The sequence below is a fragment of the Pseudophryne corroboree genome, chromosome 1 (assembly GCF_028390025.1).
Source record: "Pseudophryne corroboree isolate aPseCor3 chromosome 1, aPseCor3.hap2, whole genome shotgun sequence".
NCBI classification, from domain to species: Eukaryota; Metazoa; Chordata; class Amphibia; order Anura; family Myobatrachidae; genus Pseudophryne; species Pseudophryne corroboree.
In genome coordinates this window covers 748,347,460-748,375,294 of record NC_086444.1, presented here as the reverse complement: position 1 = coordinate 748,375,294, position 27,835 = coordinate 748,347,460, and the positions used below count along the sequence as shown (strand labels likewise).

Sequence of the window (27,835 nt, the reverse complement as noted above, 5' to 3'; positions counted from 1 at the left end):
CACCGGGATCCCGGCAGCATACCGACGCCGGGATCCCGGCGGGGAGGGGCGAGTGCAGCAAGCCCTTTGCGGGCTCGCTGCGCTCGCCACGCTGCGGGCTCGGTGGCGACCTGCGGTCGCCACGGGTTCTATTCCCACTCTATGGGTGTCGTGGACACCCACGAGTGGAAATAGTCCCTGTTGGTCGGCATGCCGACCATCGGGACAGTGACCCATCGGGCTGGTGGAGGAGGTCGTGTGACTGTCGGTCAGCTGACCGGCGGTCACATGAATACCACCCCTCCTCCGTGATCAGCACCATGCACCTAGAGTGCACACTGTAACTGTTGCTACGGTTTACATAGTTACAGTATAAACATGAACAGATAAACTGACATTCTACTGCTGCTCTGTTACACAGTAATGAACCTCGCACTTCAATACAGATCGCTTAAACTCATCCTACATCATTAGGACTGTGGGCCTGATTCAGAGATGGACGCAATGTCGATTTATTGCCACTGCACAAGAGCATAAGTCGCACCACGTATGTGCTGCGGCGATCCTGCGACAGTGGTTGCAGTGTGGATTTATTTTCAAAATGACTGACTGTAAGGGAGCATCTGTGTGAGGTAAGGGGAAGTGGCGATTCAAACGCAGGCATGCTGTAACAATTTCTGGGGCATGTTGCAGTTTACAAATGCAACCCACGTACACAATTCCAATGCCTCTGGTAGCTTACTTATTGCGGCCATTCTAATTGACCATAGGGTTACTGAGATGATAGATGTTCACCCGATGTGCGTCTGATGGCTGCATCTTTGTAGACAAGCGGCGGAGCAGAGGGGAGAATTTGGGCGTCTCTATACAACTCCCAGCAGCTACAAAGTTAGCATATATCTTGCACAGCCGCTGCATACAAATTTGCAGCTGCAAATACATTTGCGTACCTCTCTGAGTCCGGCTTGGTTCCCTGACGACATCGCTTATAATGGGCGTAGTACGTCAAGCGTGCATTCACACTGCGCATGTCCAGAACAGGGTATGCACATATATGCATCTTTGCAGAAATACGTGATTCTTCCACTTACACCTACATGCGTTCAGATGGATGAAGTGGGGTTATTTAATGTAAGCTACAGTATGTACAATAAGAGCATGGTTAAATCACTGTAAACACATGCAAATCTGGAAAAAGATACCTTCACACCTGGGAAAGTCATTATTTGCGGCTGATCAGGGGCAAACAGCATATGATGACAACACTAGTGAACTGCTTGTGACTGGAGCCAGTTTCAGCATGCTCAGCCAACAATGGTGCTTTCTAGGGTGCACAGACATGGTTTATGCTCTTCTGTATTGCTAAATTGACATGGAGAGTTATTAATTTATGTTTTAAGGAAATTAATTGCACATAAAATATATGTCTGACAATATAAGCATAAGTGGGATGTATTCACCCCAGAATACACTTATAGGGGCATATTTAATGCTCGGTGCTGCCTGATTCACTTACTGTAGATGCGGGTACCTCGCACGCCAATTACCAGAGGCAGGATTTTCCTTGCAGCCTCAGGAGCTGTGAGGAATAATCTGCATTATAATGTCGATGACATTTTAACGTCTGGGGAAACCCATTGTTTCCACATTTTACACGTAATCAATGGGTTAGCACATATTAACCCAGTGATTACCACACAAATAATAAGATTTTACTTACCGGTAAATTTATTTCTCGTAGTCCGTAGTGGATGCTGGGGACTCCGTAAGGACCATGGGGAATAGACGGGCTCCGCAGGAGACATGGGCACTTTAAGAAAGAATTTAGATTCTGTGGTGCTCTGGCTCCTCCCTCTATGTCCCTCCTCCAGACCTCAGTTAGAGAAACTGTGCCCGGAAGAGCTGACAGTACAAGGAAAGGATTTTGGTAATCCAGGGCAAGATACATACCAGCCACACCAATCACACCGTATAACTTGTGATAAACTTACCCAGTCAACAGTATGAACAACAACAGAACATCAGTTCAACCCTGATGCAACTATAACATAACCCTTATTGCAGCAATAACTATATACAAGTATTGCAGAAGAAGTCCGCACTTGGAACGGGCGCCCAGCATCCACTACGGACTACGAGAAATAGATTTACCGGTAAGTAAAATCTTATTTTCTCTAACGTCCTAGTGGATGCTGGGGACTCTGTAAGGACCATGGGGATTATACCAAAGCTCCCAAACGGGCGGGAGAATGCGGATGACTCTGCAGCACCGATTGAGCAAACACAAGGTCCTCCTCAGCCAGGGTATCAAATTTATAGAACTTTACAAAAGTGTTTGAACCTGACCAAGTAGCCGCTCGGCACAGCTGTAATGCCGAGACCCCTCGGGCAGCCGCCCAAGAAAAGCCCACCTTCCTAGTGGAATGGGCCTTAACTGATTTTGGCAGCGGCAATCCAGCCGCAGAGTGAGCCTGCTGAATCGTGTTACAGATCCAGCGAGCAATAGTTTGCTTTGAAGCAGGCGCACCAAGCTTGTTGGAAGCATACAGGATAAACAAAGACTCTGTTTTCCTGACCCTAGCCATTCTGGCTACATAAATCTTCAAAGCCCTGACCACATCAACCAACTCGGAATCCTCCAAGTCAGTAGTAGCCACAGGCACCACAATAGGTTGGTTTACATGAAAAGATGAAACCCCTTTCGGCAGGAATTGTGGACGGGACCTCAATTCTGCTCTATCCGCATGGAAAACCAGATAGGGGCTTTTATGTGACAAAGCCGCCAATTCTGACATACGCCTAGCCGAAGCCAAGGCTAGTAGCATGATGAGATATTTAAATTACACCGTTTTTAGTGGTTCAAACCAGTAGGATTTCAGGAAACTCAACACCACGTTAAGATCCCAAGGTGCCACTGGAGGCACAAAAGGGGGCTGAATATGCAGCACTCACTTTACAAACGTCTGAACTTCAGGTAGAGAAGTCAACTCCTTTTGAAAGAAAATGGATAGGACCGAAATTTGGACCTTCATGGAACCCAATTTTAGGCCCAAATTCACTCCTGACTGTAGGAAGTGAAGGAAACGGCCCAGCTGGAATTCCTCCGTAGGGGCATTCCTGGCCTCATACTAATCAACATATTTTCGCCATATACGGTGATAATGTTGAGCTGCCTTTCTCTGCTAGGATCCGGCGTTCAACCGCCATGCCATCAAACGCAGCCGCGGTAAGTCTTGGAACAGACAGGGCCCCTGTTGCAACAAGTCCTGTCTTAGGGAAAAAGGCCACGGGTCCTCTGTGAGCATTTCTTGCAGATCTGGATACCAAGTCCTTCGTGGCCAATCCGGAACAATGAGTATTGTTCTCACTCCTCTTTTCCTTATGATTCTCAGCACCTTGGGTATGAGAGGAAGAGGAGGAAATACAGAGACCGACTGGAACACCCACGGTGTCACTAGGGCGTCTACAGCTATCGCCTGAGGGTCTCTTGACCTGGCGCAATACCTCTGTAGTTTTTTGTTGAGGCGGGATGCCAACATGTCCCCTTGTGGCAGTTTCCACCGACTCGCAATCCGTGCGAAGACTTCCTGATGAAGTTCCCACTCTCCCGGGTGGAGGTCGTGTCTGCTGAGGAAGTCTGCTTCCCAGTTGTCCACTCCCGGGATGAACACTGCTGACAGTGCGCTTACGTGATTTTCCGCCCAGCGAAGAATTCTGGTGGCTTCTGCCATCGCTACCCTGCTCCTTGTGCCGCCTTGTCGGTTTACATGAGCCACTGCGGTGATGGTGTCTGACTGAATCAGAACTGGTCGGTCGCGAAGCAGGGTATCCGCTTGACGTAGGGCGTTGTATACGGCCCTTAGTTCCAGGATGTTGATGTGAAGGCAAGTCTCCTGACTTGACCACAGACCTTGGAAATTTCTTCCCTGTGTGACTGCTCCCCACCCTCGGAGGCTTGCATCCGTGGTCACCAGGACCCAGTCCTGAATGCCGAATCTGCGGCCCTTGAGAAGGTGAGCACTCTGCAGCCACCACAGGAGAGACACCCTGGCCCTGGGGGATACGGTGATTTACCGATGCATCTGAAGATGTGATCCAGACCACTTGTCCAGTAATTCCCATTGAAAGGTTCTCGCTCTAGAATCATGCCTAGGAAAGGCAGACGATCCGTAGGAACCAACTGCGACTTTGGAATATTTAGAATCCAGCCGTGTTGCCGTTACACTTCCAGAGAAAGTGCTACGCTGATCAGCAACTGCTCTTTTGATCCCGCTTTTATGAGGAGATCGTCCAAGTATGGGATAATTGCGACCCCTTGCTTCCGCAGGAGTACCATCATTTCCGCCATTACCTTGGTAAATATTCTCGGTGCCGTGGAGAGACCAAACGGCAACGTCTGAAATTGGTAATGACAATCCTGTACCACAAATCTGAGGTACACCTAATGAGGTGGATAAATGGGGACATGAAGGTATGCATCCTTTATGTCCAGAGACACCATAAAATCCCCCCCTTCCAGGCTTGCGACGACCGCTCTCAGCGATTCCATCTTGAACTTGAACCTTTTCAGGTATATGTTCAGGGATTTAAAATTCAATATGGGTCTGACCGAACCGTCCGGTTTCGGGACTACAACATGGTCGAATAATAACCCCCTCCTTGTTGAAGGAGGGGAACCTTGACCACCACCTGTTGAAGATACAATTTGTGAATTGCAGTTAACACTATTTCCCTCTCGTGGGGGGAAGCCGGCAGGGCCGTCGGTGAGGGGGCATCTCCTCGAAGTCCAGCTTGTATCCCTGAGACACAATATCTACTGCCCAGGGATCCAACCGGGAGTGAACCCACTTGTGGCTGATATTTCGTAGACGTGCCCCCACCGGGCCTAGCTCCGCCTGTGGAGCCCCAGCGACATGCGGTGGATTTTGTAGAGGCCGGGGAGGACTTCTGTTCCTGGGAACTAGCTGTGTTGTGCAGCTTCTTTCCTCTGCCCCTGCCAAGAAAGGACGCACCTCGGACTTTCTTGTTTCTTTGTGATCGAAAGGCTGCATTTGATAATGTCGTGCTTTCCTAGGCAGTGCGGGAATATAAGGCAAAAGATCAGAATTACCAGCCATAGCTGTGGAGACCAGGTCCGAGATCCCTTCTCCACACAATCCTCAGCCTTGTAAGGTAAACCTTCCATATGCCTCTTCAGTCGGCATCCCCTGTCCATTGCATGTTCCACAGGACACGTCAAGCAGAAATCGACATAGCGTTGACTCTAGAACCCAGTAGACTAATGTCTCTTTGGGCATGTTTTATATATATATATATATATATATATATATATATATATATATTTCTAAGACAGCATCTTTAATATATATATCTATATATACACATATATATATATTCATACAAGGGTCTCAATCTCTGCTGATAAGGTATCTGTCCACGCTGCTACAGCGCTATAAACCCATGCCGACACAATCGCCGGTCTGAGTAGTGTACCAGAATGTGCATGCTATCTGCAGGATCCCTGAGGATAGCTGTTAAGTCAGCGCTACCTTTTGGGCAAACGTGACACCCTAGGGGAAGATTCCCATCGTATCCTGGCCCTAGTAGGTAAAGGATACTCCCTGAGAATTTTTTGTGGGAAACTGCAGTCTCTTGTCTGGAGATTCCCGCTCTTTTTCATCATGAGAGGAGGGAAATTTACCTCAGCTTTCTTCCCCTTAAACATGTGTACCCTTGTCTCAGGGACAGATGAGTCATCAGTGATATGCAAAACATTTTTTATTACAATAATCATATATTGAATACTTTCCTGCCATTTTGGCTGTAACTTTGCATTATCGTAGTAGACACTGGAGTCAGACTCCGTGTCGATATCAGTGTCTATTATTTTGGATAGTGAGCATTGAGAGACTCTGAAGGTCTCTGCGACATAGGGACAGACATGGGTAGATTCCCTGTCTGTTCTCTAATCTTTTGTGCAATAAATTTACCTTAGCACTTAATTACACATACGGTATCCAAACAGGTGTCGGCGTTGTCGACGGAGACACCACTCACACACACATTTGCTCCATCTCCTCCTTAGGGGAGCCTTTTACCTCAGACATGTCGACACACACGTACCGACACTCCACACACTCAGGGAATGCTCATCTGAAGACAATTCCCTTACAAGGCCCTTTGGAGAGACAGAGAGAGAGTATGCCAGCACACACCCCAGCGCTATAAACCCAGGAATAACACAGTAACTTAATGTTAACCCAGTAGCTGCTGTTTATATTGATTTTTGCGCCTAATTATGTGCCCCCCCCCCCCTCTTTTTACCCTCTTCTACCGTGTATCTGCAGGGGAGAGGCTGGGGAGCTTCCTCTCAGCGGTGCTGTGGAGAAAAAACATGGCGCTGGTGAGTGCTGAGGAAGAAGCCCCGCCCCCTCGACGGCGGGCTTCTGTCCCGCTTAAATAATTTTTCTTGGCGGGGGCTCATACATATATACAGTGCCCAACTGTATATATGTGTACTTTTGCCAAAAGAGGTCCATATCCTGCCCAGGGCGCCCCCCCTGCGCCCTGCACCCTTACAGTGACCAGAGTATGTGAGGTGTGTGGGAGCAATGGCGCACAGCTGCAGTGCTGTGCGTTACCTCAGTGAAGAACGGAGTCTTTTGCCGCCGATTTCGAAGTCTTCTTGCTTCTCATACTCACCCGGCTTCTGTCTTACGGCTCTGCGAGGGGGACGGCGGCGCGGCTCTGGGATCGGACGACAAGGGTGAGATCCTGTGTACGATCCCTCTGGATCTAATGGTGTCCAGTAGCCTAAGAAGCAGGACCTAGCTTCAGAGAGTAGGGCTGCTTCTCTCCCCTCTGTCCCACGATGCAGGGAGTCTGTTGCCAGCAGAGCTCCCTGAAAATAAAAAACCTAACAAAATACTTTCTTACAGCAAGCTCAGGAGAGCTCACTGAACAGCACCCAGCTCGTCCGGGCACAGATTCAAACTGAGGTCTGGAGGAGGGACATAGAGGGAGGAGCCACAGAGCACACCAGAATCTAAATTCTTTCTTAAAGTGCCCATGTCTCCTGCGGAGCCCGTCTATTCCCCATGGTCCTAACGGAGTCCCCAGCATCCACTAGGACGTTAGAGAAAATAAGAATTTACTTACCGATAATTCTATTTCTCATAGTCCGTAGTGGATGCTGGGGACTCCGAAAGGACCATGGGGAATAGCGGCTCCGCAGGAGACTGGGCACAAAAGTAAAAAGCTTTAGGACTACCTGGTGTGCACTGGCTCCTCCCCCTATGACCCTCCTCCAAGCCTCAGTTAGGATACTGTGCCCGGACGAGCGTACACAATAAGGAAGGATTTTGAATCCCGGGTAAGACTCATACCAGCCACACCAATCACACCGTACAACTTGTGATCTGAACCCAGTTAACAGCATGATAACAGAAGGAGCCTCCGAAAAGATGGCTCACAATAACAATAACCCGATTTTTGTGACAATAACTATGTACAAGTAATGCAGACAATCCGCACTTGGGATGGGCGCCCAGCATCCACTACGGACTATGAGAAATAGAATTATCGGTAAGTAAATTCTTATTTTCTCTAACGTCCTAGTGGATGCTGGGGACTCCAAAAGGACCATGGGGATTATACCAAAGCTCCCAAACGGGCGGGAGAGTGCGGATGACTCTGCAGCACCGAATGAGAGAACTCCAGGTCCTCCTCAGCCAGGGTATCAAATTTGTAGAATTTAGCAAACGTGTTTGCCCCTGACCAAGTAGCTGCTCGGCAAAGTTGTAAAGCCGAGACCCCTCGGGCAGCCGCCCAAGATGAGCCCACTTTCCGTGTGGAATGGGCTTTTACAGATTTTGGCTGTGGCAGGCCTGCCACAGAATGTGCAAGCTGAATTGTACTACAAATCCAACGAGCAATCGTCTGCTTAGAAGCAGGAGCACCCAGCTTGTTGGGTGCATACAGGATAAACAGCGAATCAGATTTTCTGACTCCAGCCGTCCTGGAAACATATATTTTCAGGGCCCTGACTACGTCCAGCAACTTGGAATCCTCCAAGTCCCTAGTAGCCGCAGGCACCACAATAGGCTGGTTTAAGTGAAAAGCTGAAACCACCTTAGGGAGAAATTGAGGACGAGTCCTCAATTCTGCCCTGTCCGTATGAAAAATTAGGTAAGGGCTTTTATAGGATAAAGCCGCCAATTCTGAGACACGCCTGGCTGAAGCCAGGGCCAACAGCATTACCACTTTCCATGTGAGATATTTTAAGTCCACAGTGGTGAGTGGTTCAAACCAATGTGAATTTAGGAATCCCAAAACTACATTGAGATCCCAAGGTGCCACTGGAGGCACAAAAGGAGGCTGTATATGCAGTACTCCCTTGACAAACGTCTGAACTTCAGGAACAGAAGCCAGTTCTTTTTGGAAGAATATTGACAGGGCCGAAATTTGAACCTTAATGGACCCCAATTTGAGGCCCTTAGACAGTCCTGTTTGCAGGAAATGCAGGAAACGACCCATTTGAAATTCCTCTGTAGGGGCCTTCCTGGCCTCGCACCACGCAACATATTTACGCCAAATACGGTGATAATGTTGTACGGTTACATCCTTCCTGGCTTTGATCAGGGTAGGGATGACTTCATCCGGAATGCCTTTTTCCTTCAGGATCCGGCGTTCAACCGCCATGCCGTCAAACGCAGCCGCGGTAAGTCTTGGAACAGACATGGTCCCTGCTGGAGCAGGTCCTTTCTTAGAGGTAGAGGCCACGGGTCTTCCGTGAGCATCTCTTGAATTTCCGGGTACCAAGTCCTTCTTGGCCAATCCGGAGCCACGAGTATAGTCTTTACTCCTCTCCTTCTTATGATTCTCAGTACTTTTGGTATGAGAGGAAGAGGAGGGAACACATACACTGACTGGTACACCCACGGTGTTACCAGAGCGTCCACAGCTATTGCCTGAGGGTCCCTTGACCTGGCGCAATATCTGTCCATTTTTTTGTTGAGGCGGGACGCCATCATGTTCACCTTTGGTTTTTCCCAACGGTTCACAATCATGTGGAAGACTTCTGGGTGAAGTCCCCACTCCCCCGGGTGAAGATCGTGTCTGCTGAGGAAGTCTGCTTCCCAGTTGTCCACTCCCGGAATGAACACTGCTGACAGTGCTATCACATGATTCTCCGCCCAGCGAAGAATCCTTGCCACTTCCATCATTGCCCTCCTGCTTCTTGTGCCGCCCTGTCTGTTTACGTGGGCGACTGCCGTGATGTTGTCCGACTGGATCAACACCGGCTGACCCTGAAGCAGAGGTCTTGCCTGACTTAGGGCATTGTAAATGGCCCTTAGTTCCAGGATATTTATGTGAAGTGACGTTTCCATGCTTGACCACAAGCCCTGGAAATTTCTTCCCTGTGTGACTGCTCCCCAGCCTCTCAGGCTGGCATCCGTGGTCACCAGGACCCAATCCTGAATGCCGAATCTGCGGCCCTCTAGGAGATGAGCACTCTGTAACCACCACAGGAGAGACACCCTTGTCCTTGGAGACAGGGTTATCCGCTGATGCATTTGAAGATGCGATCCGGACCATTTGTCCAGCAGATCCCACTGAAAAGTTCTTGCGTGGAATCTGCCGAATGGAATCGCTTCGTAAGAAGCCACCATCTTTCCCAGGACCCTTGTGCATTGATGTACTGACACTTGGCCTGGTCTTAGGAGGTTCCTGACTAGGTCGGATAACTCCTTGGCCTTCTCCTCCGGGAGAAACACCTTTTTCTGTACTGTGTCCAGAATCATCCCTAGGAACAGCAGACGTGTCGTCGGAATCAGCTGCGATTTTGGAATATTTAGAATCCATCCGTGCTGTCGTAGTACTACTTGAGATAGTGCTACTCCGACCTCTAACTGTTCTCTGGACCTTGCCCTTATCAGGAGAACGTCCAAGTAAGGGATAATTAAGACGCCTTTTCTTCGAAGAAGAATCATCATTTCGGCCATTACCTTGGTAAAGACCCGGGGTGCCGTGGACAATCCAAACGGCAGCGTCTGAAACTGATAGTGACAGTTCTGTACCACAAACCTGAGGTACCCTTGGTGAGAAGGGCAAATTGGGACATGGAGGTAAGCATCCTTGATGTCCAGAGACACCATATAGTCCCCTTCTTCCAGGTTCGCTATCACTGCTCTGAGTGACTCCATCTTGAACTTGAACCTTTTTATGTAAGTGTTCAAGGATTTCAGATTTAAAATGGGTCTCACCGAGCCGTCCGGCTTCGGTACCACAAACAGCGTGGAATAATACCCCTTTCCCTGTTGTAGGAGGGGTACCTTGATTATCACCTGCTGGGAATACAGCTTGTGAATGGCTTCCAATACCGCCTCCCTGTCGGGGGGAGACGTTGGTAAAGCAGACTTCAGGAACCGGCGAGGGGGAGACGTCTCGAATTCCAATTTGTACCCCTGAGATACTACCTGCAGGATCCAGGGGTCCACTTGCGAGTGAGCCCACTGCGCGCTGAAATTCTTGAGACGGGCCCCCACCGTGCCTGAGTCCGCTTGTAAGGCCCCAGCGTCATGCTGAGGACTTGGCAGAAGCGGGGGAGGGCTTCTGTTCGTGGGAAGAGGCTGTCTGCTGCAGTCTTTTTCCCCTTCCTCTGCCCCGGGGCAGATATGAGTGGCCTTTTGCCCGCTTGCCCTTATGGGGACGAAAGGACTGAGCCTGAAAAGACGGTATCTTTTTCTGCTGCGAGGTGACTTGGGGTAAAAAGGTGGATTTTCCAGCCGTCGCCGTGGCCACCAGGTCCGATAGACCGACCCCAAATAACTCCTCCCCTTTATACGGCAATACTTCCATATGCCGTTTGGAATCCGCATCCCCTGACCACTGTCGCGTCCATAATCCTCTTCTGGCAGAAATGGACATCGCACTTACTCTTGATGCCAGAGTGCAAATATCCCTCTGTGCATCTCGTATATATAGAAATGCATCCTTTAAATGCTCTATAGTCAATAATATATTGTCCCTGTCCAGGGTATCAATATTTTCAGTCAGGGAATCCGACCAAGCCACCCCAGCACTGCACATCCAGGCTGAGGCGATTGCTGGTCGCAGTATAATACCAGTATGTGTGTATATACTTTTAAGGATATTTTCCAGCTTCCTATCAGCTGGTTCCTTGAGGGCGGCCGTATCAGGGGACGGTAACGCCACTTGTTTTGATAAGCGTGTGAGCGCCTTATCTACGCTAGGGGGTGTTTCCCAACGCGCCCTAACCTCTGGCGGGAAAGGGTATAATGCCAATAACTTTTTAGAAATTAGCAGTTTTTTATCGGGGGAAACCCACGCTTCATCACACACCTCATTTAATTCATCTGATTCGGGAAAAACTACGGGTAGTTTTTTCACACCCCACATAATACCCTTTTTTGTGGTACTTGTAGTATCAGAAATGTTCAAAACCTCCTTCATTGCCGTGATCATGTAACGTGTGGCCCAACTGGAAAATACGTTTGTTTCCTCACCGTCGACACTGGAGTCAGTGTCCGTGTCAGTGTCTGTATCGACCTGAGGTAACGGGCGTTTTAGAGCCCCTGACGGTGTTTGAGACGCCTGTACAGGTATTAACTGATTTGCCGGCTGTCTCATGTCGTCAACAGTCTTTTGTAAAGTGCTGACACTATCACGTAATTCTTTCCATAAGACCATCCAGTCAGGTGTCGACTCCCTAGGGGGTGACATCACTAACACAGGCAATTGCTCCGCCTCCACACCATTTTCCTCCTCATACATGTCGACACAACGTACCGACACACAGCACACACACAGGGAATGCTCTGATAGAGGACAGGACCCCACTAGCCCTTTGGGGAGACAGAGGGAGAGTTTGCCAGCACACACCAGAGCGCTATATATATACAGGGATAACCTTATATAAGTGTTTTCTCTAACGTCCTAAGTGGATGCTGGGGACTCCGTAAGGACCATGGGGAATAGCGGCTCCGCAGGAGACTGGGCACATCTAAAGAAAGCTTTAGGACTATCTGGTGTGCACTGGCTCCTCCCCCTATGACCCTCCTCCAAGCCTCAGTTAGATCTCTGTGCCCGAACGAGAAGGGTGCACACTAGGGGCTCTCCTGAGCTTCTTAGTGAAAGTTTTAGATTAGGTTTTTTATTTTCAGTGAGACCTGCTGGCAACAGGCTCACTGCATCGAGGGACTAAGGGGAGAAGAAGCGAACTCACCTGCGTGCAGAGTGGATTGGGCTTCTTAGGCTACTGGACATTAGCTCCAGAGGGACGATCACAGGCCCAGCTTGGATGGGTCCCAGAGCCGCGCCGCCGGCCCCCTTACAGAGCCAGAAGGCAGAAGAGGTCCGGAAAATCGGCGGCAGAAGACGTCCTGTCTTCAACAAGGTAGCGCACAGCACTGCAGCTGTGCGCCATTGCTCTCAGCACACTTCACACTTCGGTCACTGAGGGTGCAGGGCGCTGGGGGGGGCGCCCTGAGACGCAATAAAAACACCTTGGATGGCAAAAGAAATGCATCACATATAGCTCCTGGGCTATATGGATGCATTTAACCCCTGCCAGAATACATAGAAAAACGGGTGATAAGGCCGCCGATAAGGGGGCGGAGCCTATCTCCTCAGCACACTGGCGCCATTTTCCCTCACAGCTCCGTTGGAGGGAAGCTCCCTGGCTCTCCCCTGCAGTCACTACACTACAGAAAGGGTTAAAAAAGAGAGGGGGGCACTAATTAGGCGCAGTATTAACTATACAGCAGCTATAAGGGGAAAAACACTTATATAAGGTTATCCCTGTATATATATAGCGCTCTGGTGTGTGCTGGCAAACTCTCCCTCTGTCTCCCCAAAGGGCTAGTGGGGTCCTGTCCTCTATCAGAGCATTCCCTGTATGTGTGCTGTATGTCGGTACTTTTGTGTCGACATGTATGAGGAGAAAAATGATGTGGAGACGGAGCAGATTGCCTGTAATAGTGATGTCACCCCCTATGGGGTCGACACCTGAGTGGATGAACTGTTGGAAGGAATTACGTGACAGTGTCAGCTCTGTATAAAAGACAGTGGTTGACATGAGACAGCCGGCTACTCAGCTTGTGCCTGTCCAGACGTCTCATAGGCCGTCAGGGGCTCTAAAGCGCCCGTTACCTCAGATGGCAGATATAGACGCCGACACGGATACGGACTCCAGTGTCGATGGTGAAGAGACAAATGTGACTTCCAGTAGGGCCACACGTTACATGATTGAGGCAATGAAAAATGTTTTACACATTTCTGATAATACGAGTACCACCAAAAAGGGGTATTATGTTCGGTGAGGAAAAACTACCTGTAGTTTTCCTGAATCTGAGAAATTAAATGAGGTGTGTGATGATGCGTGGGTTTCCCCCGATAACAACTGATAATTTCTAAAATGTTGTTATTGGCATTATATCCTTTCCCGCCAGAGGTTAGGGTGCGTTGGGAAACGCCCCCTAGGGTGGATAAAGCGCTCACACGCTTGTAAGGGCTCTACCTTCGCCTGAGATGGCCGCCCTTAAGGATCCTGCTGATAGAAAGCAGGAGGGTATCCTAAAAGGTATTTACACACATACTGGTGTTATACTGCGACCAGCAATCGCCTCAGCCTGGATGTGCAGTGCTGGGTTGGCGTGGTCGGATTCCCTGACTGAAAATATTGATACCCTAGATAGGGACAGTATTTTTGCCTATAGAGTATTTAAAAGATGCATTTCTATATATGCGTGATGCACAGCGGAATATTTGCCGACTGGCATCAAGTCTAAGTGCGTTGTCCATTTCTACCAGTAGAGGGTTATGGACACGTCAGTGGTCAGGTGATGCGTATTCCAAACGGCATTTGGAAGTATTGCTTTATTAAGGGGAGGAGTTATTTGGGGTCGGTCTTTCAGACCTGGTGGCCACGGCAACAGCTGGGAATTCCACGTTTGTACCCCAGGTCGCCTCTCAACATGAGAAGACGCCGTATTATCAGGCGCAGTCTTTTCGTAGACAAGCGGGCAAAAGGTTCCTCATTTCTGCCCCGTGACAGAGGGAGAGGAAAAAGGCTGCAGAAATCAGCCAGTTCCCAGGAACAGAAACCCTCTCCCGCCTCTGCCAAGCCCTCAGTATACGCTGGGGCTTTACAAGCAGAATCAGGCACGGTGGGGGCCCGTCTCAATGAATTTCAGCGCGCAGTGGGCTCACTCGCAAGTAGACCCCTGGATCCTTCAGGTGATATCTCAGGGGTACAAATTAGAATTCGAGACGTCTCCCCCTCGCCGTTTCCTAAAGTCGGCTTTACCGATGTCTCCTTCTGACAGGGAGACAGTTTTGGAAGCCATTCACAAGCTGTATTCCCAGCAGGTGATAATCAAGATACCCCTCCTGCAACAGGGAACGGGGTATTATTCCACACTGTTGTGGTACCGAAGCCGGACGGCTCGGTGAGACCGATTCTAAATCTAAAATCTTTGAACACTTACATAAAGAGGTTCAAATTCAAGATTGAGTCACTCAGAGCAGTGATTGCGAACCTGGAAGAAGGGGACTACATGATGTCTCGGGACATCAAGGATGCTTACCTTCATGTAAAAATTTACCCTTCTCACCAAGGGTACCTCAGGTTTATGGTACAGAACTGTCACTATCAGTTCAGACGCTGCCGTATGGATGGTCCACGGCACCCCGGGTCTTTACCAAGGTAATGGCCGAAATGATGATATTCCTTCGAAGGAAGGGAATTTTAGTTATCCCTTACTTGGACAATTCCCTGATAAGGGTAAGATCCAGGGAACAGTTGGAGGTCGGTGTAGCACTATCTCAGGTAGTGTTGCGGCAGCACGATTGGATTCTCAATATTCCAAAATCGCACCTGGTTCCGACGACGTGTCTTCTGTTCCTAGGGATGATCCTGGACACAGTCCAGAAAAAGGTGTTTCTCCCGGAGGAAAAAGCCAGGGAGTTATCCGAGCTAGTCAGGAACCTCCTAAAACCGAGCCAAGTCTCAGTGCATCAATGCACAAGGGTTCTGGGTAAAATGGTGGCTTCCTACGAAGCAATCCCATTCGGCAGATTCCACGCAAGAACTTTCCAGTGGGACCTGCTGGACAAATGGTCCGGGTCGCATCTTCAGATGCATTAGCGGATAACCCTGTCACCAAGGACAAGGGTGTCCCTCATGTGGTGGTTGCAGAGTGCTCATCTTCTAGAGGGCCGCAGATTAGGCATTCAGGACTGGGTCCTGGTGACCACGGATGCCAGCCTGCGAGGCTGGGGAGCAGTCACACAGGGAAGGAATATCCAGGGCTTATGGTCAAGCCTGGAGACATCACTTCACATAAATATCCTGAAGCTAAGGGACATTTACAATGCTCTAAGCTTAGCAAGACCTCTGCTTCAAGGTCAGCCGGTGTTGATCCAGTCGGACAACATCACGGCAGTCACCCACGTAAACAGACAGGGTGGCACAAGAAGCAGGAGGGCAATGGCAGAAGCTGCAAGGATTCTTCGCTGGGCGGAAAATCATGTGATAGCACTGTCAGCAGTATTCATTCCGGGAGTGGACAACTGGGAAGCAGACTTCCTCAGCACGACCTCCACCCGGGAGAGTGGGGACTTCACCCAGAAGTCTTCCACATGATTAAAAACTCGACAGGTATTGCGCCAGGTCCAGGGACCCTCAGGCAATAAGCTGTAGACGCTCTGGTAACACCGTGGGTGTACCAGTCAGGGTATGTGTTCCCTCCTCTGCCTCTCATACCCAAGGTACTGAGATTGATAAGATGGAGAGGAGTAAGCACTATATTCGTGGTTCCGGATTGGCCAAGAAGGACTTGGTAACCGGAACTTCAAGAGATGCTCACGGAGGATCCGTGGCCTCTACCTCTAAGAAGGGACCTGCTCCAGCAAGGACCCTGTCTGTTCCAAGACTAACCGCGGCTGCGTTTGACGGCATGGCGGTTGAACGCCGGATCCTGAAGAAAAAAAGGCATTCCGGATGAAGTCATCCCTATCCTGATCAAAGCCAGGAAGGATGTAACCGCAAAAACATTATCACCGCAATTGGCGAAAATATGTTGCGTGGTGCGAGGCCAGTAAGGCCCGACGGAGGAAATTCAACTGGGTCGATTCCTACATTTCCTGCAAACAGGAGTGTCTATGGGCCTGAAATTGGGGTCCATTAAGGTTCAAATTTCGGCCCTGTCAATTTTCTTCCAAAAAGAACTGGCTTCTGTTCCTGAAGTTCAGACGTTTGTAAAAGGGGTACTGCATATACAGCCTCCTTTTGTGCCTCCAGTGGCACTTGGGATCTCAATGTAGTTTGGGTTCCAAAAGTCACATTGGTTTGAACCACTTAAATCTGTGGAGCTAAAATATCTCACATGAAAAGTGGTCATGCTGTTGGCCCTGGCCTGGGCCAGGCGCGTGTCAGAATTGGCGGCTTTATCCTGAAAAAGCCCTTATCTGATTTTCCATTCGGACAGGGCGGAATTGAGGACTCGTCCTCAGTTTCTCCCCAAGGTGGTTTCAGCGTTTCACCTGAACCAACCTATTTGTGGTGCCTGCGGCTACTAGGGACTTGGAGGCCTCCAAGTTGCTAGACGTTGTCAGGGCCCTGAAAATATATGTTTCCAGGACGGCTGGAGTCAGGAAATCTGACTCGCTGTTTATCCTGTATGCACCCAACAAGCTGGGTGCTCCTGCTTCTAAGCAGACTATTGCTCGTTGGATTTGTAGTACAATTCAGCTTGCACATTCTGTGGCAGGCCTGCCACAGCCAAAAATCTGTAAATGCCCACTCCACAAGGAAGGTGGGCTCATCTTGGTGCTGTGCGCTACCTTAGTGAAGACAGGACGTCTTCTGCCGCCGATTTTCCGGACCTCTTCAGTCTTCTGGCTCTGTAAGGGGGACGGCGGCGCGGCTCCGGGACCCATCCATGGCTGGGCCTGTGATCGTCCCTCTGGAGCTAATGTCCAGTAGCCTAAGAAGCCCAATCCACTCTGCACGCAGGTGAGTTCGCTTCTTCTCCCCTTAGTCCCTCGATGCAGTGAGCCTGTTGCCAGCAGGTCTCACTGAAAATAAAAAAACCTATTTAAACTTTTACTCTAAGCAGCTCAGGAGAGCCACCTAGATTGCACCCTTCTCGTTCGGGCACAAAATCTTAACTGAGGCTTGGAGGAGGGTCATAGGGGGAAGAGCCAGTGCACACCAGGTAGTCCTAAAGCTTTTTACTTTTGTGCCCAGTCTCCTGCGGAGCCGCTATTCCCCATGGTCCTTTCGGAGTCCCCAGCATCCACTAGGACGTTAGAGAAAAAAGGCTAATTAATTGAATAGCTTTTCTCTGCGCTGCGTGATCAATTAGCTGTGGAGTAAACCCAGCAGATAATTGAATATGCTCTATAAAGCCTCAATCACTCCACTCCTGGTCTCATTTCTGTTTACACTCACTCCTGTCCTCTCTGCTCCTCCACTGTCCTTGCTTCCAAGATTTCTCCTGTGCTGACCCTGCACTCTGAAACTCACTTCATCAATCAGACTTCCTGCTAGCTTTCATGACTTCAAATGATTCATCAAGACTCATTACTTCATACAAGCCTGTCAGCCAACAAAAAACTTAGCACCACTGACCACCCCCTATCCTCTTGTCCCTGCTCATCTTCCTGGTTACTCCCCTCCCTAGGGAGGGCTATCGACCATCGATGTTCTTGAATCATCGATGGTTGGGCCCAAGTATGCAATAGTTTTGCCATCGATGGTGGAAGTTCAAATGGTTTCAAGCTATCGATGGTGGGAGCCGATGGCAATTTTTTTTTATTATACAGGTACACCACCGATTTTCCGGCATCCTCGGTTCCAGTGCCGTGCCGGATTATCGATTTTGCCGGATTAATGGTGGAAACTAATTTTGCACCTTCAGAACATTTCTAAAGCGATAAATAGTAAAATATATGCTACAGTATAATATGCGTTACTTGCTGTGACCTTGGACGCCATAACAGCCCCACTGATGCTTGCTGTGTCACCTGCAGTGCCCTCAGAAGCTGTACTCACTGACACTTGTGCGCGCTGTGTCTTCCGCCCATGTGCGGTACTTGCTGTGACCTTGGACGCCATAACAGCCCCACTGATGCTTGCTGTGTCACCTGCAGTGTCCGTGGAAGCGGTACCCACTGACACTTGCGCGTATTGCGTGTTACGCCCATGCGCAGAAAATGTTCCGGATTAAAGGATGTCCCTAACCCCCTTTAATCCGGACAAATCAAAATTGTCCGGATTAAAAGAGGTTCCGGATCATCGGTTGCCGGAAAATCGGTGGTGTACTGCCATTAAACATCAAGGCAGCATACAGACTTTTGGGCAAGTTATGTCAATTAATAATCAGAAAAACTCTGTGTGTGTTGAGTCGAGTAACTGCAGTTGCTGTTATGCAAGCTGTCAGTCAGAGCTGAAAAGAGTAGACCCGCCCTGTCTGTCTCTTCCCGCCCACTATATCCCTCTTGAAGTTCACAGGCAGGCACGAAGGCTACTTGTACTTGCATTGTATCTTGTCCTGCATAAAATGTAATGTGTGGGGGCATGTGTGGTCTCAGTGGCAGCATTTAGTTTAGGTGGGACTTCGAGACTCGTTATTGACAACTGACACTGACTAGTTGACACATTGACACTGTCTATGCTCTGAGCCACCCGACCCACCTCGGTCAGCTGCTGTCCCGGTGGTGGGGTGGTTATTGGTGGTGGTGCTGCTACGATGACGAGTCTGCACTGCAATCATGCAATGAAGGGTGAGAGTGGGTCACGACAGACTCAGAGTTCTATGTATGGTACATCAATGTGTCTCCATCAGAGGTGCCATTTTGTTATAGCTACTGACATAACCCTTGCATTCGTTTTTATCTCCAGTTAAATGGCGCAGACCTAAATTTCTGTGCCCAAAATGAAATACAGTGAGAGAGACTAAGAAGGAGGTTACTACCAAAACCCAAAAAACTAGAAACTACAATCCCCATGATACTTTGCAACTTATTCTGTCTGAAACCACCAGGCACTGAAGAGAAGAACATACAATGTTCATGTGTATTTGCTGTTTGCTGCTAACTAAAAGATGGGGTAACATGGAACAGAGCTTTGCCAACTGGTATGTAATAAATGTATGGTTTATTTGCTTGCTAGCTATGTCTGCCCCGCTGTTGTACAGTAATCTGCTGCCGACGCACATGGTGCGCATGTGCAAGCATAGGCACAACATCCATTGCAACAGTACAGTGCACACACTACAATTGGCTGCTAGGGGAGCCGAAGTTTTGCCCGGTGCTGACTTTTTCCAGCAAAGGGGGTAATTCAGAGTTGATCGCAACAGCAAATTTGTTAGCAGTTGGCCAAAACCATGTGCACTGCAGGGGCGACGGATGGAACATGTGAAGAGAGAGTTAGATTTGGGTGGGTTATTTTGTTTCTGTGCAAGGTAAATACTGGCTGCTTTATTTTTACACTGCAATTTAGATTTCAGTTTGAACACACCCCACCCAAATCTAACTCTCTCTGCACATGTTATATCTGCCCCCCCCCCCCCTGCAGTGCACATGGTTTTGCCCAACTGCTAACAAATTTGCTGTTGCGATCAACTCTGAATTAGGCCCAAAGTCTGTACTGCGCATTTGCAGCTATTCGATAGCCTGAACCATCAATGGTAGATGGTAGAATATTTTCTAACCATCAACAGTTCCTGCTAAAATATGCATCGATGGCAACCATCGATGGAAGATGTACCGATGCCCATCCCTACCCCTCCCTCTTAGACAGTAATCCTTCTTAGCCCTCTTCTTTGCTCCCTCTATTTAGCACTATCCACTACAGTGCTTTTGTTCATTCTGGAGTTATTTAGTTATAAATGCTACGATTGTTTTGTATATTTATATAAATAGTGGCTTTACTTTTTCTGTAAATTGCTCTATTATCCATACATTATTATTTCACATAAACCAAAGGGGGTAATCGTCCTCAAAACTCTTGGCCTCCTATCAACTAAAAGGAACATTAGTCCCAGATGGCTTTCGACATCTCCACATGCTATTAATCCAGGCTCCAGTATCATCCAGGTCTCACCTGACTGCTAATGACCCCCGTGGTTGTTTTTTTTAATCAACAATTTTTTAATTTGGGCTACTTTCAATGTTTGCACAAAAACACATAGGGTCAATTCAAATGGGGGGTTTTCGCGGCCGCCACAAGAGGGCGCCCAGCGGCAGCAATTACATTTTTCTGCCGTTCGGGCGCCCAGCGGCCGCGGAAGACATTTTCTCTCACAGCCAAGAAAAAATGTGTCCAAACCCGGCACTTTGGGCGTCCAAACAGGCATTTGGATGCCCAAAGCAGGAGTTTAGATGGGTTAAGCCATTTTACGTGGCTAAATACTGTCTGATTGCGAGCGACATGCGCAATGTGCATGGGAGGCCAAATGACAAATAAATAGTGACAACTGACAGTACCGTTTAGACAGGATTTTTAGATGCCCAAAACAATTGAATTCCCCCCTGTACAGAATCTGTGAAAAGTCATAGACCAATGTGTTTTCACATCCATGTCTTAGGCCAAATTCCTCTGTCTGGCATGCAATTTGTTTGTAATCACATTTATTCTTTCTTATTTTCACTAGTTCTAGTCATCCTATATAATAAATAACTAACGCTGCTCCTTACCTCTATGGGGGAATTCAAGTATTTTGCACGTTTGGGCGCGGACATTACTGTTATGTTGTTCCGTTTTAATGGGCTGGTAACTAGTCCTTATACAACCTAGGGTGCCCCTGTCTCTTTCCTACTGTGTGATGTTACAGTAATGCTCTGTACTTACATTACAGTTTACCGTCATGTATAGTACTCATGCTCTGTAATTCTGTTATTTCTATATTTACCCATTGTACAGTGTGGTGGACACTTATAAATAAAAGATTCAGTAAGAATAATAATAATACATACAATTTGAGAGGGCAGTTACAGTACTGGGTAGTAGTGATGGCCATCGACCATCGATGATTCAAAATCATCGATGGTCTATGACCAATGTCGAATGCTTTTACCATCGATGGGGGAGAACCAGATGGTTTCCCACCATCGATGGTTCAGTGCTACCGAATATTTTTTTTATTTTTATCCCTCAAAGCGTCAGGGTACGGAGCTTAGCCCCGCCCCCTGAAACATGTGAAGCCATGCCCCCAGGCTCTGATTGGCCCGCATTTCATTGTACTAAAATGCAGGGGTGACCATCGATGGTGGATCCCTTCCAGATGGTTTTACACCATCGAGGTTATCCATCAATGGTGACCATCGATGGATAACCCACCGATGGCCATCCCTACTGGGTAGTAACTTGCTCTTTAAATCAAAACAATTAAACTTGTACAATAACTGTATTTACTGCAATAGAACAGCATTGACAGGAAAATGGAAACAAAATACCTGAACACAGCAACCTTAAGTGGTGCCAAATAGTAGAGATTTTCTAACAATTTAATAGCTGGATTTTCCCATTCTGGTGCAAATCTAACTGATGCAGTACGTGTCACTGAAGAAATGACAAACATTGCAAACATGCTTTCTACACTAACATACAGCAACCCGGAAAGGCAACCTTGGAGCGTCTTGAGTCCCAGCATACATTAAATATCAGTAACTGCACCATTTTCTATTTTGTTTATCAATACTGAATTAAAATAAGGACAATATATTCCATTATTAAATGCTTTGTTTATAGAACTTCAAAAAAATGGACAGTGACTGTTAGAAATTGTTTTCACATGCTAGTTGCCTGAAAATGCAATGTATAATGTGTAAATATGCATTTAAAAGCATTACCATGGGTATCGAGAGGCGTGCATATCCTTGGTAAATTTAAAATTGTTTGCAAGGTACGCATAATTTTTTGTCCAATTGGATATGTCCCAAAGAACTACTTTATACATTATGAATATGCAAATAATATATGCACCACAGGGTGCAGCTGTGAAGGTATCCAGGCGATAGGTCAACAGTCAATAAGTTTACCATTCAAGAGGTAGACAGGTACAAATGGTCGATATGAGTTTTTTGGAATTTTTTGCAACGTTTTCATACTTTACCTTCCACGTTGCCAACAATTGGGAACGGTAACCTGTGCTGGGCACAGTAGAGCGAGGCACCTTGCCCAAAGCGTGATGAGCCATGTGGTACACTAATTGGGGTTCCACGTGAAGGTAAAATCTGACACCAAAACACATGAAAAAAACTCATGTCGACCTTTTCATGGGTCGACAATTTCCGAGCAGCCATTCTGACCATGTCGTCCTTATGCATGTCGACCATTTCATGTCGACTTAGGGGTATATTCAATTCCTGTTGGAAACTGCCATCTTGCCGGAAAGACAGCAGTTTCCGACTGTTTTTTACGTCAGAAGGGGTTACAACCTATTCAATAGGTTTGTTTTTTTTCCGACAAGTCGGGAATTCCCAACTTGTCAGAATCCACATATTTTGACAGAAGTGCGGCCAAACTCGACAGGTTTTAGCCCCGTTTCCAACAATGTCGATCCGACGTTAAAAAAAGTAGGGTTGCCATTGTCGAAGTGGCCAAAACCTGTCAAGTTTGGCCGAGTCATTGAATACTGAACTGTCGGATCGTCGGAAAGTATCCCACAGGAATTGAATATACGCCTTAAACACTGACGACTTTTTGATGGTCTACCTACCTACAGGTATTATACTATATCCAAATGTGATATACATCTAATAAAATAGATTTACTGTGACTGTAAAAACAGCTTTACTGTGAAATATAGCTAGAGGTAATATATACATTTTAACAATCTTATTTCATTAATCAAAAAAACTTTCCTTCAGTGACCAGAGTGCCACATACTGTGCAGGCAGCTGCTGCTCAGTATACACAACAATCCATAACGATAGCAGCATAGAGGTGAGAGGCTGCGGAGACAGGGACAGCTACTGTAGCTAGCAGCCTAGCACAGTGCAGGTAACACACACACATCCAATACAAGCGTCTCTCTCTCTCTCCCCGGTCACCGGTGTATCCCAGACTGCAGTATCTCCCAGTACCGACCCCCGCGCGCCCCTCACCCTCAGCTCACAGCCCCGCGTGTAGTGCTCGCAGCCCACCGGCACCTCCATGTCCCCGGAGACGGAGTCTGCAGCAGCCATGTGTGACCCGAGGAAGCGGAAACACCGGGCCGGGGAGGAGACTGCGAGGCAGGGAGGGCTGTGTCACAGATAGTCGTCATGCAGGACTGTGTTACTTTTACGCTCACTGGCACTATATGCACCAATATTACACTCGCTCTCTCTGCATGCTGCAATGTATATTCACTGTCTCTGCAACAATGTTATAATCACTGTTTATTAGTGTAACAGTATTATAGTTATATAGTATGTCTCTGTCTGCATGTCAGTTTTACTGTTCTGATCAGTGGCGTAAGTTCGCCCCAGTCGCCCGGAGGCATGATAAATGTTGGTGCCCCCCCTACATACTGTATATACACACACCCTTCATATATAGCTATCCGGTACTCATGTTGAACAGTAGTAGCGTGCTCAGGTGCCTTTCCAAATAGTAATATAGATACACATACAAAGTGGACGGCACTCCAAGTCAGTCATCACAACAAAATAGACACCAGCATACCTTTATAGCACACCTACAGTACTCCCTCACCCGCCAGCGTGTCACAGTGTAGATGCTTTGGCGCAGTGGTGTGCCAATACACAGTATATATATATATATATATATATATATATATATAAAAAACACACAAACGCCTCTTTCACTTAAACACACACATGCCTCTCGCTTACACTCACACCTCTTACTTACACACTCCCTTCTTAGCTTAAACACACACCTCCTTCACACAATCCTAACTTACACACACGCCTCTCACTTACACACACACCTCTCACACACACGCCACTCACTTACACAAACGCCTCTCACTTACACATGCTTCCTTCACTTAAACTCACACACACACGCTTCCTTCACTTAAACACACAAACATGCCTCTTTCACTTATACATACACATATACACACACATATGCCTCTCTCACACATACACACAGGGCCGGTTCAAGGGCGCAGAGCGCCCCGGGCAGGAAAGGGGCGTGGCCTAATACAGGGGGCGTGGTGAGTCACGCCCCCTGTACATTGAAAGCGCCGCTTGAATGCTGAGCGGTGCGCGATGACGTCATCGCGCACCGCACAGCAAAAGGTCCTCTCCACGAAGAGAAACTAGACGCTATGCGTCTAGTTCCCTTCGTGGAGAGGACCTTTGCTGTGCGGTGCGCGATGACGTCATCGCGCACCGCTCAGCAGTTACTCTCCACGAAGGGAAACTAGACGCATAGCGTCTAGTTCCCTTCACAGGAGGCGCCGAGGACGGGGACGGCAGCGGGCAGCGGAGGCGGACGGGGGACACAGCGGGCAGCAGTGGCGGATCTTGCCACGGTGCAGCGCCCTCCGGATGGCGCCAGCGCCCTCCGGAAGGCGGCGCCCCGGGCAAAAGTCCTGCTTGCCCGTGGCAAGAACCGCCACTGCATACACATACACACGCATACACACGTCTCCCTTACACGCACACACGCCTCTTTCACTTAAAAACACACACTTACACAAACAAAAACAAACACATGCTTCCTTCAGTTACACACACACACACACACACACACACACACCTCACTTAAACATGCACACATAAAACACAGTGCTGCCAACATTTATTAAAGACCCCTCCAGCACCCCTCCCCTTTCCAACTACACACACCCCCACAGTGCAGCTTGAGGCAAGTGCTGCCAGTGCCTACCTGCTGCTATCAGCCCAACGGAAGAACAGAGAGCATCACTTGGCCACCTCATCTGGAAGGGCCTGGCAGGAGCTGCGTTCTGGAGCTCCCCCTAGCTGTAGCCACAGCCAGCTCTCTGTATATGCTAGACAGGGGTGGCCAACCAGTCAGAGGCAAAGAGCCAGAATAGATCTGTAGTTAAGGGCAAGAGCCAGTATCATGTGCGCGTCTAAGGCGCGCATGTAAAAAATGGGGGTGTGGCCTAGTTTTCACAAAGCCACACCCCATTTTGCGCACACCTTTCGTTATGACGTTTGTAGGAGTATGACCTTGTGTCATAACTCCGTTTTTAGCCATGTTGTACAGTGCCAAATACATATAATGCCCCAGTACAGTGCTATATACATATAAAAATGTCAAAAAATGGGTGCCTCCACACTGCCAGAAACATATGTCCCCACAGTGCCACATACACATATGTCCCCACAGTGCCAGATTCATATATGCCCCACAGTGCCAGATACATATATGCCTCACAGTGCCAGATATACATGTCCCCCCAGTGCCAGATATACATGTCCCCCCAGTGCCAGATTTACATTTCCTCCCAGTGCCAGATATGCCCCCAGTGCCAGATATATATGTCCCCACAGTGCCAGCTATGCCCCTAGTGCCATATATATATGTCCCCAAAGTGCCAGCTATGCCCCCAAAGCAGTGTCCCCAGTGTGCCAGATATGCCCCCAGTGCCAGATATACATGTCCCCACACAGTGCCAGCTCTGCCCCAGTGCACGATATACATATCCCCACACAGTGGCAGCTCTGCCCCCAGTGCAAGATATACATGTCCCCCCAGTGCCAGATATGCCCCCATGCCAGATATGCCCCCAGTTCCAGATATATGCCCCCACAGTGCCAGCTATGCCCCTAGTGCCAGATATATATGTCCCCAAAGTGCCAGGTCTGCCCCCAGTGCCAGATATATATGTTCCCACAGTGCCAGCTATGCCCGTAGTGCCATATATATATGTCCCCACAGTGCCAGCTATGCCCCCAATGCCAGTGTCCCCAGTGCCAGATATGCCCCCAGTGCCAGATATACATGTCCCCCAAGTGCCAGATATATATGTCCCACAGTGCCAGCTATGCCCCCAATGCCAGTGTCCCCACAGTGCCAGATATGCCCCCCAGTGCCAGATATACATGTCTCCCCAGTTCCAGCTATGACCCTAGTGCCAGGTATACATGTCCCCACAGTGCTAGCAATGCCCCCAGTGACAGATATATATGTCCCCACAGTGCCAGCTATGCCCCCAATGCCAGTGTCCCCACAGTACCAGATATGCCCCCAATTGCCAGATATATATGTCCCCACAGTGCCAGCTATGCCCCCAATGCCAGTGTCCCCACAGTGCCAGATATGCCCCCCAGTGCCAGGTATACATGTCCCCACAGTGCCAGCAATGTCCCCAGTGCCAGATATACATGACGACCCCCTTAGCCAGCGTGCACATCTCCTGCCCCTCACTCTGCGGCGGCTGTGTCTCTCTTCAATTGGGAGCCTGTCCGTGAGCCAATCAAAGCTCGCGGACCGGCAGCCTTAGATGCCGGTCCGCGAGCTCTGATTAACTCACGGACCGGCACTGAATTGAAGCGTGACGCCGCCGCCGGAGAGTGAGGGGCAGGCGCACGCTGCGCTCTCCTCCCCTCACAGACAGCAGCAGTGCGGTGAGCGGTCAGGCAGCGGGAGACAGTGGAGGAGATGTGCCCCCTTGAGGTCAGGAGCCCAGCGGCAGCCGACTCCACTGCCTCGCAGAGTTCCGCCCCTGGTTCTGATCTACATGTGTGTGTAGTTTGGGAATAAAGGCAACAAGTGATCTATGCCTGAGTTACTACTGGTAATAGCCACAGCCAGTACTCAGAGCACGTGCAATAACACTAACCCCATAACCTCCAACATTTTAAACATAAAAATCGGTACAAATTCGGAAAGGGGGCGTGGTCACGGGTATCTGGGCGTGGTCACGCCCATTTTCCTATACTTTCAGTGGAGGTTTGGAGAGTAAAAAATCGGTACAGACCATAAAAAAAAGGTACTGTACCTGCCAAAAAGGTACACATGTTATTGGGGGTAATTCAGTCCTGATTGCTGTTGTGCGATTTCGCAAGTCGGCCGATTATCGATCGACTGCGCATGTGTACGGATCGTAGTGCGCACAAGCAAGGTCAAACTGTGAAAGAAAACAGCGTCTTTTTTGGTCGCTAGGCGAATGCAGGTTGATTGACAGTAAGTAGATGTTTTGGGGGTGGTAACTGCCCATTTTCTTGGAGTGTCAGGAAAAACGCAGGCGTTCCCTAGAATTTTAATGTTTCTGTAAACAAGCATGTAATGTTATGCATTTGCGAATGTTTCCGTTAAGCATTTTATATGATTTATATTTCTCTGACGTCCTAGTGGATGCTGGGGACTCCGTAAGGACCATGGGGAATAGACGGGCTCCGCAGGAGACTGGGCACTCTATAGAAAGATTTAGGACTATCTGGTGTGCACTGGCTCCTCCCCCCATGACCCTCCTCCAAGCCTCAGTTAGATTTCTGTGCCCGGCTGAGCTGGATGCACACTAGGGGCTCTCCTGAGCTCCTAGCAGAAAGTATAGTTTAGGTTTTTTATTTTCAGTGAGACCTGCTGGCAACAGGCTCACTGCAACGAGGGACTAAGGGGAGAAGAAGCGAACCTACCTAAGTGGTGGTAGCTTGGGCTTCTTAGGCTACTGGACACCATTAGCTCCAGAGGGATCGAACACAGGACCCGACCTCGTCGTCCGTTCCCGGAGCCGCGCCGCCGTCCCCCCTTACAGAGCCAGAAACAAGAAGGTGGTCCGGAAAATCGGCGGCTGAAGACTTCTGTCTTCTCCAAGGTAGCGCACAGCACTGCAGCTGTGCGCCATTGCTCCTCATGCACACCACACACTGCGGTCGCTGATGGGTGCAGGGCGCTGGG

At 48.8% G+C, this 27,835-nt stretch overlaps 1 protein-coding gene across 3 annotated transcripts in view; it reads right to left on the bottom strand.

Moving 5' to 3' along the window:
- Positions 1 to 23,268, bottom strand: part of RCHY1 (ring finger and CHY zinc finger domain containing 1) — a 146,946-nt gene extending 123,678 nt beyond the window's left edge. For 2 of the 3 annotated variants that reach the window (XM_063916761.1, XM_063916781.1), the window contains exon 1: positions 23,116 to 23,268. In XM_063916761.1, the coding sequence (XP_063772831.1) occupies positions 23,116 to 23,196 (81 nt within the window). In that variant the 5' untranslated portion in view covers positions 23,197 to 23,268. The remainder of the gene's footprint in view (positions 1 to 23,115) is intronic. The other variant, XM_063916770.1, reaches the window with a different exon arrangement.
- Between the last annotated feature and the right edge of the window lie 4,567 nt (positions 23,269 to 27,835).